The sequence below is a fragment of the Diceros bicornis genome, chromosome 39 (genome assembly GCF_020826845.1).
Source record: "Diceros bicornis minor isolate mBicDic1 chromosome 39, mDicBic1.mat.cur, whole genome shotgun sequence".
In the NCBI taxonomy this organism is placed as follows: Eukaryota; Metazoa; Chordata; class Mammalia; order Perissodactyla; family Rhinocerotidae; genus Diceros; species Diceros bicornis.
The window spans coordinates 27,977,495-27,994,008 of NC_080778.1; the positions used below are offsets into that span (position 1 = coordinate 27,977,495).

General features: G+C 48.7%; 1 protein-coding gene across 2 annotated transcripts in view; it reads right to left on the reverse strand.

The window, feature by feature from the left end:
* The window catches only part of ZC3H12D (zinc finger CCCH-type containing 12D), a 30,937-nt gene extending 21,764 nt beyond the window's left edge, over nt 1-9,173 (reverse strand). The window contains exons 1-4 of one of the 2 annotated variants that reach the window (XM_058534260.1): nt 8,882-9,173; nt 4,957-5,047; nt 2,428-2,582; nt 537-912 (exon numbers count right to left, since the gene is read on the reverse strand). In XM_058534260.1, coding sequence (XP_058390243.1) covers nt 537-841 — 305 coding nt within the window. In that variant the 5' untranslated portion in view covers nt 842-912; nt 2,428-2,582; nt 4,957-5,047; nt 8,882-9,173. Of the gene's footprint in view, nt 1-536; nt 913-2,427; nt 3,746-4,956; nt 5,048-8,881 lie in introns of those variants that run through there. The other variant, XM_058534261.1, reaches the window with a different exon arrangement.
* Between the last annotated feature and the right edge of the window lie 7,341 nt (nt 9,174-16,514).

A 16,514-nucleotide genomic window follows, 5' to 3' on the forward strand; every position in this document is an offset into this window, starting at 1 on the left:
AGCAGAGGGCTTCCAATGCATTCAAGTCCCAGCACGTTTTCCCACCCGATTCTCATAACCCTGAGGGAGGTTATGAGAGATACAAGAGCTGTATCTCTCGGCTGCGTCACAGAAGAGGAGACGGAGGTAGCACGGCTTTCCCCGAGTCACGCAGCTGGCGCGAGACGGCTCCAGACAAGAAGGCGCACCTGCCAAGGCCCAGCCCTAGGCTCCTCCCTGATCACCCACAGCCTTCCTCCGAGAGGGCCTCTCTCTGGGCTCATATGATAGTAGCCAGCACCTATGGAACACCTCCTCTGTGTCCAGCACTGTCCTAGGCATTTTGTGTTGCTCCAATGCTTACAACTACCTTCATTACTGACGGAGAAAGTGAGGCTCAGAGAGGTTAAGTGACTTACTTAAGGCCACACAGCCTACTAAGGGATGGAACAGGGATTCAAAGCCCCATTCCTTGGCCCCAAAGCTCTTTGGACCAAACCACCGAGAAGAGGGACAGTTCTCCTCCCATCCCACTGCTACAGGGTGAAGAAAGCTACCTCATTGCCACGTTGCTGCCGTCGATCACTATGGGTCGCAAGGAGCTGGCTGGGCTTCCGCACTCCTCTTCCAGCTCGGCCCCCAGCACACGCTGAGCGGAGTCGGGGGTCCCGCAGGAGCCCCTGGGGACGAGCAGGGGCCCGGCGCTGGCCTCGCGGGCCCCAGGGCGGCTGCCGGTCTGGATCAGCTCCTGCAGCACGTCGTTGACCAGGGCATGGTCGCCCAGCTTGCCCAGCACCCTGACCACGTCCTCCCGGCTGTAGCCCAGCTTCTGGAAGAACTCCATCTTGCTCGAGCGCTCCATGCTGGGCCCCCCGGGCCTCTGGCGAGGGTCCTGGCCCCGGCTTCCTCCCGGCAGAGCACCACTGGCATGAGCTAAAGAGAAAGAGCACCCATCAGGCGTTTTCTGGGCAGCCTGGCCTGGAGGCCGGCGGGTTACCGAGGGCAAATTATGCACGCTCCCGCCCCGCCTTATCTGTCAGGAAATCATGTCGACGCCTGGTCCCCTTGGGGATTTTCAGTTGCTCAGTGTGGTTGTGGAGCCACAGATGCAATCACCCTGCTTTTACTAGTGCGCGAGGCCTGCACCCCACACGCACCCTGCAGGATCACCGGGCGGAGGCACAGGGCAGCTGAGCAGGCCGCCCAGCACTCGGGACATTTGTACACAGGCCAAAGGAGAGTTTCTGAGGCTCTGTCATGGGCTGAATTGTGTCCCCCACATTCACAGGTTGAAGCGCTAACCCCCCGTCCCCCAGAATGTGACTGCATGTGGAGCCAGAGTCTTTAATCAGGTGATTAAGTTAAAATGAGGCCATTAGGGTGGGCTGTGATCTGACATGACTGGCGTCCTTTATAAGAAGAGGAGGTCTGGACACAGGTGGGTACAGAGGGAAGACCATGTGAGGACACCAGGGGAAGATGGCCGTCTACAAGCCAAGGAGAGGCCTCAAAAGAAACCACTCTGCCAGCACCTTGATCTCGGACTTCTAGCCTCCAGAACCGTGAGGCAACAATAATAATAAATAAAATATAAATATATGTCATAAATACCAAGTCTGTGGTATTTTGTTACAGCAGCCCTCGCAAACTAATACAGCTCCTCAGCTTAAACTGGGGAAAATGCTCCCTGGTGAACTGTATTCCCAGAAACGCAAACTTTGGACCCAAATTCAGCTCTGTGCACTGGCACGGCTTTCCCTGGCAATTAAGTCAGACCAGACTGAACCCCTAAAATAGAAAGCCCTAACCCAAATTTGATCCTTTCCAGCCGGGCGGGGGCTGGGGGGCTACAGCCTGACAGACGTTTACAAAAAAGATGATTAAACCAATAGGAACACCCTGGACAGACTGGGTCCCTCTCTCTTTTGTACTCACAAAGACCCACATCTTTCAAAAAACATTTTAAAATACAGAAAGAATCATGAAAATATATTTTCTGTGAAAAATGGAAACAATGCAGAAGTATAAAGAATAAAAGGATATCATGTCTCTCCATGCACACCCTAAATTCCACTTGCCTCTCCTGTGTGCATGCTTCCAGTGCTTTTTCTATGCATTCATTTGCACATCTAATAGATACACACATACATTGTTTTACGGGGTCTGTTTTTACATAAACAGTGTCGTACTGTATGTATTGTTCAGCAACTTGCTTTTCTTAATAAAAATGCATCTTGGAAATCTCTCCATGCCAGTTCATCTGTCCTGCTGCCCACTGTAACCCCAGCATTTAGAATGGAGCCTGGCACAGCTGAACCTTAATGCATATTGGTTGAATGAATGAATGAATGAGTGAGTGGTGTTGAACCATTTGCCAAATGATGGAAACTTAGACCGTCTTCCATTTTTCCCTGTCACAAGTCATGCTCCAAGAACATTCGAGCACACCTGTCTTTTCACTCCATCCCTTCTCAGTATCACGGGTTCTTTATCTTCAGATCCTAGTCTCCTACTGGAATCTTCCGCAGCATTCCCGTCTCTCTTCTCGGTTCCCAGCTCGGCTTCCCATTCTCTTGCAGGGCCTCTCCCCGTGGTGCCGGAACCTGCACAGAACTAACAATGACTGGGTCTGGCAGGTGACGGGCGTTTCTCGGCCAGCCCCCAGGCCTCTGCTGCGGCCCCCACTCGTCACCCCCCCCCACTCCGCCTTGGCCCACTGACTGCAGAAACACCGAAACTGCCCTCGAGGCCGCCAGTGACCTCCTGACTGCCAAATCCAACAGCATCTCCACATTCCTCGCTTCACACAACCTCTCTGCTTCTTTCAACACTGTGGACCACTCCCTTACTTGTTATTGTAAATCAAAAAGTTTTGGACTACCTCCTCCTTGAACCTCGCTTCTCTCTTAGGTTGTCCAACGTGGCCTGAGTCTCCTCCTAAGTCTTTCCAGCTCGTTCCTTAGCCTCTGCTCATTTGTTCAATGATGGGGTCCCGCCCAGAACATCTTTCCAGGCTCATGCCCTCCACCAGCCCCTCTATCCACGAGCCCACACCCACACTTCCAGCTCAGACCTCTTGCTAAGCAGCCGCACACACAATATAAATCTGTGAAATAAATGCCATGCTCGCTGTTGAATAAAGGGCTATGGGAACTCAGAATGGTGTCATTCACCAGACATTTGCTGAGTCTACTTCAGTGGTTCTCAAAGTGTGTTCCCGGGAAACTTTGTGGTTCCCAAGACCCTTTCAGGGAGTCTGCACAGTAAAAACTGTTTTCTGTTTTGTGAGGAGGACCACCCCTGAGCTAACATCCGATGCCACTCCTCCTCTTTTTTGCTGAGGGAGACTGGCCCTGGGCTAACATCCGTGCCCATCTTCCTCTACTTTATATGGGATGCCCTCACAGCATGGCTTGACAAGCAGTGCATCGGTGCACGCCCGGGATCCAAACTGGCGAACCCCGGGCCGCCCCAGCGGAGCGCGCGCACTTAACCGCTTGCGCCACTGGGCCGGCCTCTAAAAACTGTTTTCATAATAATGCGAAGGTGTAATTTGCTTTTTTCACTCTCTTCCCCTCACGAGTGTACCATGGAGTATTCCAGAGACCACATGTCACGTGATATTGCAAAATGCAGAGGCAGATCTGAGAATCCAGCTGTCTTCTATTAAGCCAGATATTAAAGGGATTTGCAAAAATGCAAATCGGTGCCAGTCTTCTGGCACATTTTTTGGTTTTGGAAAATGGAGTTATTTTTCATAAAAATATATGGTGTATATTCATGTAATTGACTTATTATTTAAAAATAAATGAACATTTTTAAATGTCTTAGTTTTAGTTTCTAATAAGGTACATGTTGACAGATATAACCCACATAAGCAAAAGCTCTTTGGGGTCCTTAAGAGTTTTTAAGAGTGAAAAGAGGTTCTGAAACCAACAAGTTTCTTCTTAAATCCAGAGCTTTCCATTAGGTATCTCCAGGTAGATGGTTCCATGTAGGTGGCCTACAGACATGTCACCCAGGGCCCCAGGACAGAGGCCCAATGACTTTCCCTCCTCAGTCTGTCCCTCTCACACCCTCTCCTACTGCCCACCTGCCCCACCCAAGTCTTAATCCCAACTTCTTCACCCCATACCTTAATGGGTATGTGTAGCAACAGCCTCCTGATGGGTGTCCTCCCTCAATCCCATCTGGCCCAGCCCCCACGTGCAGCCAGCATCGCATCTCTAGAACAAGTCTGACCACGTCACCTCCCACTTAGAAATATCTCCTAACGCCGTGTTAACTACAAGATTAACACCAAATTCCTGAGCAGGCTGTCACGATGCAGCCGATCCCCATCCACCTCACTGCCCACCACTGGCCCTCCCTGCCCTTTCTCTAGAGCCACGCTGAATCTCTCGCTGCTCCCCAGGCATTCCAGAACGTTCTATCACTGTGCACATATGCTTTCCTCTCTACCCAGAATGCTCTTTTTGGTTTGGCAAGCTTCAAGCTTCAGCTCAAACGCCACTCAAAGCAATCGTCCCTGACTCACAGACAGAAGCAGTGGCTTGGCCATCTCGGCCACCAGGCACTTTGCTCACACCTCTTTTATGACGCACTGAATTGTCGTTTACCTATTTCTCAAGAAACTGTGACGGACATTCCAACCTGTTTGCCTCGGAATCACCGGCACCTGGCACAGTGCCTAGTGTATCTGAGGGCTTTAATAGATTTTTCTTTAATTATGTCCAAAGCTGAAATTATCTTCCCTCCGCAAACATTTTTTTCTTGGGTTCCCAGTCTCACTGAATGGCATCCCGCAGAGGCCCCAAGAAGGCATCTCAAAGCCACCCTTGACTCCTCCATCTCCCTCACGTCTACATCCAAGTGGTCATTAATTCTGCTTTCTGGACATCTTCCATAACCACCCTCTCCTCTGCACTCACGCCACCATCATTCATTCAGCCATTCACTTACGTGACAAATACTTACTGATGACCCACTGGACACCAGGCACTGTGCCAGGACTCAGTTCTCTAACAAAACAAAACAATATGCAGTCCAATTTCAAGTCTTTCACAACCTATTCAGGAAAACAGGCAAAAAAATGTGAACAACAAGCCATAAGTCATGATGAAAAACACAATACTTTTGATTAGAAAAATGTGCTTTCAAAACACAGGTGAGGAGCGACTTCCTGTCCTTTGAGGGGAAAGGAGAGGCCGGAAAGGCCCTCACAGACCTGGGCAAGTTGGAGAAGGGCCACGTCACCTCTCGCGGGGGCTCCTGGGGGCATCCTCACCACACGCCCCCCCCCCAACAATTCTAATCAAGTTAGTTCACCGATCAAAGACTTCCATGATGCCCCCAAAACTTCCACGTCCCACCATCCTGTACAGAGTAAATGTCACAACTTCTCAGTATGAGAGTCAAGGCCCTTCACCCTCGGGCCTGGCCCCCTTTCCACTCTCACTGGCCACGTACCTCTGGTCCAGCCTAACCTTCTACTCCTTGACTAGTGACCAATCCTTCTCTCTCAGGACAGTCGTCCCCTTGGGCTGAGGTCCAGCATTGGTCCAATCTCCATGCAGGAAGAGGACACCCAGCCAACGGGCCAGCCTCTCTGTCCCCCAAAGACCCATGGTCTCTCAGGCCCGCAGGCCTTCACTGGGGCTCCTCCCTTTGCCTGGAGCACCTGCCCCTCCTCCACCAGCCTAACCCCACTGTCACATCCTCCAGAAGCCTTCCCAATCCTGACGGCCCAGCTCCACACCCATCTCCACTCCTCCCTGCCTATGCACACACTTCTGGAGCACTTCTTCGGTTTGGAAGAGAGAGAGAGAAGGGAAGAGAGAGGAGGAAAGGGAGAAAGAAATGAGAGAGGGAACCCAAGTGAGAGAGAAGGAAAGAGAAGAAAGACGGTCACAGGCAGCATGAACATCGAAGTTCGTATTCACACAGGTCTTCACTGTTTCCACATCACTCTCACGTGGAGACTTTTACGGGAACCTCCCGTCATCCCTGGTGGGTAGACAGGGTAGATCAAAGTATTCTCTCTTCACGGGTGAAGAGACTGAGGCTCAGAGTGACACAGAGTAAAGGTTACATAGCTTGTAAATGGGAGAGACTGACACTAAGTAGATGCCAAAAATAATGCATTGCTTTGAGCTGTGTTCAGGGTCAGTGTGCCTGGGTCTGGTGACTTTTTGGTCACAAGTAACAGCGAGGAGGGGAATCCAGGTTTGTTCTGTAACTTTGCCTTCTGGTGTGACAGAAACACGAACATTTTCAAAATGAAAAACCATGGGGCCTTTACCCGGGGTGGGAGAGTGGGGGGCCACGCGAGCCCTGTCCCCTGCAGGTCTCCGCAGGAGCCTCGAATTCCCACAGAGGAATTCCTCCTTTCTGAGGAGACTTCTGAAAGCCTGCGCGTGGGACAGGAGAGCTGTTCTTACACAAAGTTAACTGAAAGAATTCACCTACTTCAGAGGCTTTTTCATTTTCCCCTCTCGAGACTTTTAAAGCAACTTCCTTTCCTTTTAAGGCTTCTAAATAAGGGAGAAAGCTGGGGTGGGGGGCTGTGCTCAGGAGCCTCCCCCGGCCCTCAGGTCACAACCCTCCCCTTCAGATGTGACGGTCTTCAAGCTGCAACACTGCCAGCAGCTGTTTTTCCCTTCCTATTTTTAAAGGCTGAAAGTACGAGCAATTTCATTTTAGTTTTCTTCCTCAATCTTGACTGGAAGTCACAAACAGCACAGATGACAAGTAACCCTTTGGAAATCTTGAAAGTCTCCTCATGGAGTCTTCCACTGCTCAGCACTGCAACACCTTCCTCTGGCTGGTTAGCAGTCCAGGCGACTGTGGCGATGTGTGCAGCTTGAACCAAAGTTAGAGGCGGCCTAACGCAACAGCGTGGAAGGGAGGGGGGAGGAAAGGTGGGCTTCATGGGTGGAACAATGGGAATCAGATCAGACTGCTCCTTCCAGAATCAGTCAGTCCAGGTTGAGGGCCCCCAGGCAAAAGGTCTGTAAACTCTGACTAGAAGAGCTCCCAAGGAAAAGAATAAAAGAGAAAGCGAAGAAGGAGAAAATGAGCGAGATCAGACGTGGAGAAAACCAGTAGCTCACATGTGCACAGGACTCTATGGTTAAAAGGCTTGTCCTTGTATTTCTTTGGAAATCCCAACGGGCCTGGAGGTGGAAAGTGCTACCTCGTTACTCATGTTGCCGGTGAGAAAACTGAGGAAAAGAGAGGTCTTCCACAGCTAATAAATGCGAGAGACCAGACTCCTAAGGACGGCGACTCCTGCCGTCACCCAGGCCAGGGGGTGCCACCCAGGGCCTCCGAATGAGAGCATTCAACACATTACCCCTGGCCCCCTAATCCGTTCTGGGTCACCTTTGCCAACTCCAGAGAAATCACCACATTACAGCCACCAGAAGTCACCTGCTGAGATGAGGAGAAAGTTCTTCTAAGCCAAGTCCACACAGAAGTTCTCTGGTTCAGCTTGGAGCTGGGGCACCTCGGTGGAGCTGACAGATTTTGGGGAAGTCGCAGAGAAGCAAATCTTCAGCCCGTGAGAATTGTGTTTTTGGCCTGGCCTTTTTTTTAAGGGAATTATTATTTTTAATTATAATTTATTCAAATTTAACATTTGAACTATTCTTAAGACTGCAGTTCAGTGGCATTAAGCAACCACCACCACCTTCCATTTCCAGAACATCTTCATCTTGTAAAACGGAAACTCTGTCCCCATTAAACACTAACTTCCAATATGTCCCTCCCCCGGCCCCGGGCACCCACCATTCTACTTTCTGTCTCTATGAATTTGATGACTCTAGGGACCTCATATAAGTGGAATTGCACAGTATTTGTCCTTCTGTGACTGACTGATTTCACTTAGCATAATGTCTTCGAGATTCATCCATGTTGTAGCGTGTGTCAGAAGCTCCTTCCTCTTCAAGGCGCAATGATTACTATTCCACTGTGTGTCTAGACCACGTTCTGTTTAACCATTCATCGTCCATGGACACTTGAGTGGCTGCCACCTTTTGGCTGCTGTGCGTAGTGCTGCTGTGAGCATGGGGGCACTGGCCTGGCTTCTTATTTCTCCTTGGAACTTGTCCCCTGCGCTGTACTGCTGTGGGTTACTTCGGGTGTGCACACAAGTATTTACAGCTCTGATCTATATCCCAGGGCAACTATGAAGCAAAGTTTTAAAAAAACAAAACACCCTACTACATTCCACTCCCAACCTATTCATGTGTCAGCTGCTGGAGCTCCTGGGTTGGCATCAGCTGGCCTTGGAGAGCAGGTCATAATCTTGGGGGCATGGTGGGGGTTTCTAATGGCTGCAGGGAATTCACCAAAATTGCCTTCACTGCCGTCAGATTAAGGCTTCTGGAAGCCCACAGAGCCGCCCTCTAGAAGAGATGGTGTTTGGGGCTGCTGCCAGATGTTCCTGATCTGCCAGGAAACTAGACCCCACAGATCAACATCCAGTCTAGAAGTTGCTCTCAGGAGTGCAGACAGGTTTAAAATGTGCCTGCCGGTCCTACTCCTTCTGATTTCATAAAATTAAATCACCTTCAAAGACCACAGCAGGAGTTTTTACTTACACTGAAGAGCCTCCTCTGATTCATCTTTCTCCCACAAAAGCCATCTTGAAATTAAATACATTGCTAAAATGAGCAAGGATTTCACCTAAAGGAAATTAAAGATGCTTACCTAATTTTTTTATCTGAGCACTAAGAATAATTTAAGGTGTGGGAAATCAGATTGCTCAGGATAATACTCCTCCAAGAACTGTCCTCCGACCTGCCCCCACCCCCATATGTTCTGTCTCTCCTCCCACCCCTGGACCCAGGTCTCCTCAGTGTTTGTCACACTGACTAATGACCAGGGGACATGCACTCACCAGCAGGGCGTGTCGCTGCAGCCTTCACAGTGGATGCCAGCAGTCCCCTCAGCTCGCCCAGCCGCCCAAAGCTGTCACACCGCTCTCCTCTCAGCTAGCCAGGTGTCACCAAGGCCAGGGCAGTGCAGCCGGGCTGGACGGTGCAGCCGTTAGGAGCCGCTTCATGCCAGAGCTCCACTTCCTGGATGCCAGAGTCACGTTCAGCTGCAAAGGTAGTTTTGCTTGGGGTTTGAAAAAAAATGAAAAGAAGAAGCAATCAAATGAGGGAGGGAGACGAAGCCTGTGCCTCAGCATGAGTCACCGAATCAAAGTTCAACAACCACATGCAAAGCGACCTCTCTGCAAGGGCAAGGGCTGGCTGCACAGGAAAGCCAGGAGAGCGTCAGAGAAAACGAAAGCATTAACAATCGGAGGGGGAGAACTTCTGTCCCAGGTTCCCACGCGTGCCTCCAGCTGAGAAGAGCTTCTGATCCCAGATGCTCCTGAGAAGGTGCTCCCAACTTCATAAACAAAAATACAGCTTGCAGGAGAGAAGAGTGTCAAGGGAGGGAGAGAACAGAAAGGGCTGCATAGATAAGGGTGCACAGGGGTGGAGGAGTGGAGGAGGACCGTGTACCTTCCCTTACAAAGAGCCCCAAGCAAGTCACCAAGGTCTTCAGGCTGGGGAGCCAGGGCTCTCACTTCTGTTGGGGGTAACACGACCCTGGTCTCTCCTCGCTGCAGCCTTGCATGGGGCACATGGCTGCTCCTCCCTCCCTGTGGCAGGGGGAGCACAGCATTCTGCCGCCCACTTGCTGCCAGCCTCAGCGAGTATGAGCAACAGACCCCAAATTCTGCGTCGAATTCCTGCATTGGGGGATGCCCATGAGCGGTCAGAATAAGAGGAAAGAACACAAACCACACAGCAGCCCACCCCCCAACAAATGACAGTGTCTCTAAAGTGACGTACCCAAGGACACACAGTCAGTTGGTCAAGCTGGGTTTGGAACCCGGGAGTTGGCGCCAAGGAAATAAGAAAGACACAAGTTAACTGGAATTTGCTGCTCTTCTTCATCTATTCCCCATCTTCCTCCCACAGAAGATTTGAGGCAGTCTAGAATGGGATCATCAAAATAAAAATTAGAAGGACAATCAGAGATCATTAGAAGAAAAAAGAACATTGTACTAGAACCTAAATTAAAATTCACTTTATCTGAGCACTGATTCTAGCTTTGAATTGTCTGGCACAATAGATTTTCTAATAAAAATGACCATCAGTTGAGCACTTCCAGTGTATTCCGTACTTTGCATCAAAGTGTTCTAATCTCCACAGCAGCTCTATGGCATGGAAAGCATTATTCCCATTTTTGAGATGAGCTCATTGGGGTTGAGAAAGGATGAGTACACTGTCCAAGTTCTCTCAGTAAGCAGTTGAGTCAGGATTGAACCCAGGGCCTTGGGCTCCAAAATCCACTCTTTACACGGACACCCGTGGCATCTCAGCTCCCAAGTCCCTAGTAAAGCATGCAGGGTTTTCAGGAGAAAGAAACATTTTCCTGGTCTTAAATTTTAGAAGAAATCTAAATCCTTATGCTGAGTAACACAGCAGACAGTATCTTCAGCTCTAGTCCTATGGAAGATCGGCGGAGGTGGGGGTGGTCTTCAAATGCTCATTCTTCACCCCAAGCCCCAGTAAAAGCTGAGCTGTTACATCTGAACTCAGGGGAGGGTTTTTATGGGGAAACGAGCTAACGTCGTCCAAGAGCCTTGTTCTACATGAAAAAACCAACAGAATTTAGAGGCACATATTGCCAATGGGCTCCTTGGACCATCTCCCAAATACTAGATGACTGAGCCACAATTTTTTTAGGCATAGGATAGCAACCAACCAAGGGAGGAGTTCTCTGAGGAGACTGCCAAGTGCCACCAGGCTGTGCACTTAATACAAGATGAACCTGGGCAATGAACCTTGACTACACTTACACATTGTATTCAACCCCAGGTGACCAGCTCCTCTGCACAGGACAGGGACCTCAGTCCCCAGGGCCAAACTGTTTCACAAAAAAGGCATTTGAATCTGCTCAACTATCAGACACAATGAGGATTTGGCAGAGGCCCCAGAATTCTGTGTCTGAAATCTTGGAGACATTATTTAGACCAGAAAAATCATTGTTCAGCCATCTCACTCAAAAAAGAACCCTCATATGGTGCCTTTGCTGTATGTGATTTAGAGAAACTCGTCTTGATTCCTCCACAGCTAAAACGACTTAGCTGCCTTGACTCAGAAGCAGAAAGAATGAAACCCCTAGTTAGGCTGTTTATTCCCTCTTGAACAAGAAATAAGGTCTGCCAGAGGTAACAACTGTAGTTATTCTCTCTCTGACCCAAACTGGACTCCGCCTACGAGGGACTTCAGAGAAGGCAGCAGCTCCCAGCTTGCAGTGTCATTGGCACGTGTCTACACTTCTCTAAAAGCTACTCAAGTGTTGAGAAGAGAGAGGGACAGCAGGCCTGGCACACTCCCCTCTTCCACTCTGTTTAAAATTGGTGTCGAATCTGCCTTGAGGCTATTTCTGCTCACTCTGGCCCTTGCGGTGGGACAGAGGTCTGTGTTTTCAGAAAGCAGTCTGGGGCTGTTGAGACAGTGGATCCTAACCGTGTGGATACAGACTCTCCACAGGGAGGAGGGCACAAAGGCGTAGATGGAGGACACGTGCTGGGGGGGTGCTGTTTCAGGGGTTCTTGGAGCCCTGGAAGCCCACTGCCGGACCCAGGTCAAGCCTCCCCTCTGTCTCCATCAGTGAGCTCCAAGAACAGTCTCTTATTGTATAATCTGTGTTCTCAGTGAGCTAAGACAGAGTGTCAGCATCTGCAGCGTGGCGCGGACACGCCAAGGGGCAGCCCAGCTGCCTCCGCCGATTCTTCCACCAGCCCCGTGGGCGTTCTCGTTTCTCTACCTCCTTGCCAACATTTGAGCGTGTGGGACATTTTGCTTTTTCGCCAAGCTGATGCGTGAGAAGTGGTACATCATTTCTCATGGTTACTGTAACTTTCACTTCCCTGATTGCTAGTGAACTTGAGGATCTTTTCATATGTTTATTTTCTGTGCAGTTTTCCTCCTTTTTTTCTCCAGTGTCTGTTTTCCTATGTGTAGTTTTTATTAATCGGTATTGATCTTTATATGCTCTTCATACTAATCCTTTATCTTTTGTACTATCTGCTCCCAGTCTAACACTTGTCTTCTAGCTTTGTTTATGATGTTTGGGGGACTGCAGACGTTTTTACTTCTGTGTTGTCAAAACTATTGGTTTTTCCTTCATTGTCTGTACTTTTTGAACCTTGTTTGAGAAATCCTTCCCCATCCTGAGACTGTAAGGATATTTTCCCATATTTTCTATAAAGTTGTAAGTTTTTATTTTTTTTTTTTTTTTTTTTTTTTTTTTTTTTATTTATTTATTTTTTCCCTCCAAAGCCCCAGTAGATAGTTGTACGTCATAGCTGCACATCCTTCTAGTTGCTGTATGTGGGACGCGGCCTCAGCGTGGCGGGAGAAGCAGTGCGTCGGTGCGTGCCCGGGATCCGAACCCGGGCCGCCAGCAGCGGAGCGCGCGCACTTAACCGCTAAGCCACGGGGCCGGCCCAGTTTTTATTTTTTATAATCAGGTCTTTAATCATGATCTGGAATTTATTTTGATGAATGGTGTGAGAAAGGATCTAAGCTTATTAGGATAGGCAGTTTGGTGTCATGACTCAAGATCAGACTGTCCTGCCACTTATTATCTGTGCAACCTTGAGCAAATTATTTAACCTCTCTGGGCCTTGGTTTCCTCATATATAAAATGGGATAATAATCATCTCCATCTCATAGAATTAAATTATTGCATATAAAGTGCTTAGAACAGCGCTTGGCATATATTAGATGGCTATTATTACTACAAGCACAAACTCAAATGGAGATAGGATTATTAAAACTTATTGTAGCAAAGTCTAGCCCCCACGAAACACTGAAAAATTGTCAGAGGGCTGCAGAGACCAACAACCCTCTGGGTCATCAATAGGAATGTGTGCACCCATAACACACACAGAAGCAAGTGGGGAAGTAGCTATCACTGTCACATTGGCTTAGCCAATAATCTAACTGTAGTTGCTATTGGCTTAGCCCAATCTTATCTAATTTAAAATAACAATTTTAGTTTATTAAATAAAATCTGTGTCACTTCCTCCGAGTTCCACCTGAGATGTTATCTTACAACTGCAGGGATCAAGGCAATAAAAACTGAGTACATTTCAATTTCATTTCACACCAGGCAGCGGGCTCAGAACATAAGCACCAACTGAACGAAGTTTCTGCCCCTGAGTGAGGGGAGATCTGGTTGTAAACAAAGAGTCAGGGTCACACGGTCATTGTTAGACTAAAGCGGGGCTTCTCACCCTCGGTGTGATTGACATGTGGGGCTGTCCCAGGCAATGTAGGGGGGTCAGCAGCATCGCTGGTCTCTGCACACTGGATACTAGTGCACAACCCCCACATTGTGACAACTAAACATGTTCCCAGACCTTGTCAAGCGTCCCACTGGTTCAGAACCACCAGACTAGAGGTTCCATCAAAGACAAAGTACCGACTCTGTGTGACGAGGCGGAGGAGGTCTTGTGGAGGACATGATGGCTCCGTTGACCTTCAAGGACAGGTTGGCATGTTCCAGGGGAAGTCTGGGGCTCTGGGACAGTCCAGGTGGAGGGAAAATCTAGGCACAGGCTCAGAGGCACAGGAAGCAGGACATGATCCACACGGCTGGGACTCAGGCTCAAGGTGAAATAACTCAGCTCAGGAAAAACTGAAAAAGCTTCTTTTAGGAAGAATTTTCATTTTAAAAATACAATTAATTGAATCATTCATTAATATGTTCTTTCACACCAAGGCTGTTTTGTTAACGTGTCTAAACAAAATGACTTCCGTTTCTGGGCCATCATTGAAGCTACCAGCCTGGGAAAACCGACCGTCTCCGAGTGCTCAAGGCTGATAAACTGGCCCCGTCAAGAAGGGCCTGGCCTTCCGAAGGATGTCTAACTTTCGAAGGATCTCAGACCCTCTTATCAACCAACGGTAAGAAATGTAACGATCTTCCAGGACACTCTCGAACTTACTCTACGCTCTCTCCACCTTGGCTGTTGAATTTACTGCCCTATTGTTTAGTGTCTGATTCGCTAACCGAGGGCTCAGATGCCCTTGTGTTTGCTCCTGGAGACATTCTCTACTTAAACAGTGAGACTGTGTCTATACAGTAGAAACACACTGGCATTTTGGAAAATCTCCCTGAAGCTGCTGCAACACACAGCTCTTAGGGAATGAAGTCGATTCTGGGGAACCCACCTTCTCTGGAGCCTGGAGTCCCCTCACAAAATACCCCGCAGGAGGTATGAGATGGTCTAACACTCTAGCCATTGCCAGGAAGAGAGACTATGAATTAAAGGCATAAGGTCTGTGGGAAACAGGTAGAGGAACCTAGTCTGAGGGCGAAGAATGAGTGGTGATCGTGTGTGAAGATACAGCACCTACTCATGGGCTAGTGACAGAGGATTGGAAGTGTCGCATTTGAACACATGCAACATCCTACATCCAGACACTGGGGCTCTAAGGCTCTGCTCAGTGTTCTTCCAACAGCATCTTTGCTGGCCTCGGGCCAAAGTGCTGCAGAGGCTTTTCTTGAACTTTGCAAACACCTCACTCTTGTGGTGGGTTGAATTGTGCCCTCCAAAAAGACATGTTCAAGTCCTAACCTCCAATATCTGTGAATGTGACTTTATTTGGAAATAGGGGTAATCAAGCTAAGATGCTGTCATACTGGATTAGGGTGGGTCCTAAGTCCAATGACTAGATTCTTTATAAGAGAAAGGAGAAGAAGATTTGGATACAGAGACACGGAAGAGCCACAGGGAAGAAGGCCAGGGGAGGAGAAGCAGAGACTGCAGTGATGCAGCTGTAGCCCAAGGAACACCACCAGAAGCTAGGAAGGGGCAAGGAAGGATTCTTCCCTAGAGCCTTCAGAGGGAGCATGGCCCTGCCAACACGTTGATTTGGGCCTTCTGGCCTCCAGAACTGTGAGAATAAATTTCTGTTGTTTAAAGCCACCCAGTTCGTAGTAATCTATAATGGCAGCCCTAGGAGACTGATACATCCCTCACCCCCCAAAACATCGTCCCTCAGAGCTCTTAGTTGTGGTAACCATTTACTCAGCTAAGCGCACTCCTACTACATAATGAGAGGACAGGAAGAGGAGCTACAGGGGAGTCTTTGTGCCCAAGGGTTGGTCGGCAGGCCAAGGAGCAGCTGTCTGCACTTGATACAGCAGGGGCGTTGTCGATGTACACGTGCGGGAGGTTGTACAGCGAGAAGACGTTTAGAACAGACCTGAAGATCAAGCAGGTTGTACGGTGATGCCATCACATTATTTCCCATAAGCAGGTGCTAGGGGAAAAGGCCACGAATGTGTGCCTTTGGTTTGTTTTCAGAGAATGAGTAGTAGATAATCATCAACAGAATAACGAAACATTTATGATAAAGTTAAAAATACATTACTGCCATCTGCTGAGATTGCAGCATTTGGGAGGCTAGCCCTCTCCTGCATGCCCAATGTGCAAAGATGAATCAGACAAGGTGCCCATTCTCAGGATGACTCAAGGCTGGCCCCGTGCCACACACCCCACCAACACATACAAGGTGAGCACCTATCAACCGGCGGTCTCCATTCCGACCCTACACCATATCCAAGTTTTACTAAAAGCCTGTCCACCCATGACCACTCCAAAGACACTTGAATTATTTTTAGTAATGTCAAATGAGGGATTATGTAGCAAAGATGGCATGACTTTTTATTGTTGTGACACTCATTCTACGTTCTAGCACTGCACCGACTTGGATATCAAATGCACAAGGTTTCATCTTACACATTATCTCCTCTGGGAAGCCCACTTTGATGTGAGTCTGGATTTGGGGCCGTGTGTGCAACAGGTATCAAATGAATTGTATGCAATGCCATCTGAGGACTCTGGTGCCAATCCTTGGTGAAGATCCTACACACAACTCCCAGAGTAACTTTTCTCAACTGCCCAGCGCCACTTCCTTTCTTAGGAGTATGGTCTAATTTTCCGCCTCCTGGAAAACCAAATCCGAGCTCCTCAGCTTTGCATTCAGTGCACTCTCTTTCCTAATTTCCTCCTCCCCGTCGACGCTCACCACTCTTCCCAGCCCTCTGATTCGGTGGGGCCATCACACTCTACATCTTGTCTTTGTTCCTGACTCAGGTTTCCCGACTCGGAATCCCAAGTTCTCTCCACCAGACCAAGCTGCCTTTGGAGGAAACAAAACAAAAGAAAGCTTTTCTCTTTTTCAGGAACCAGGGGTCATTGTGGTCTTGCTCTAGATTCACAACAACAAAGCAGCACTTTCCTAACTTCTCTTTTCACACACGCTCTCTCGCTAGTATGTTACTGTATTTGCAATCCTTTATATGTCTCGAGCTTCCTAGTGTCCTAGGCACAATAAATAATAGCAATACAACTTCTTTTTTTTTTAATTTATTTTTATTTTTATTTTTTTTGTGAGGAAGATCGGCCCTGAGCTAACATCTGATGGCAATCCTCCTCTTTTTGCTGA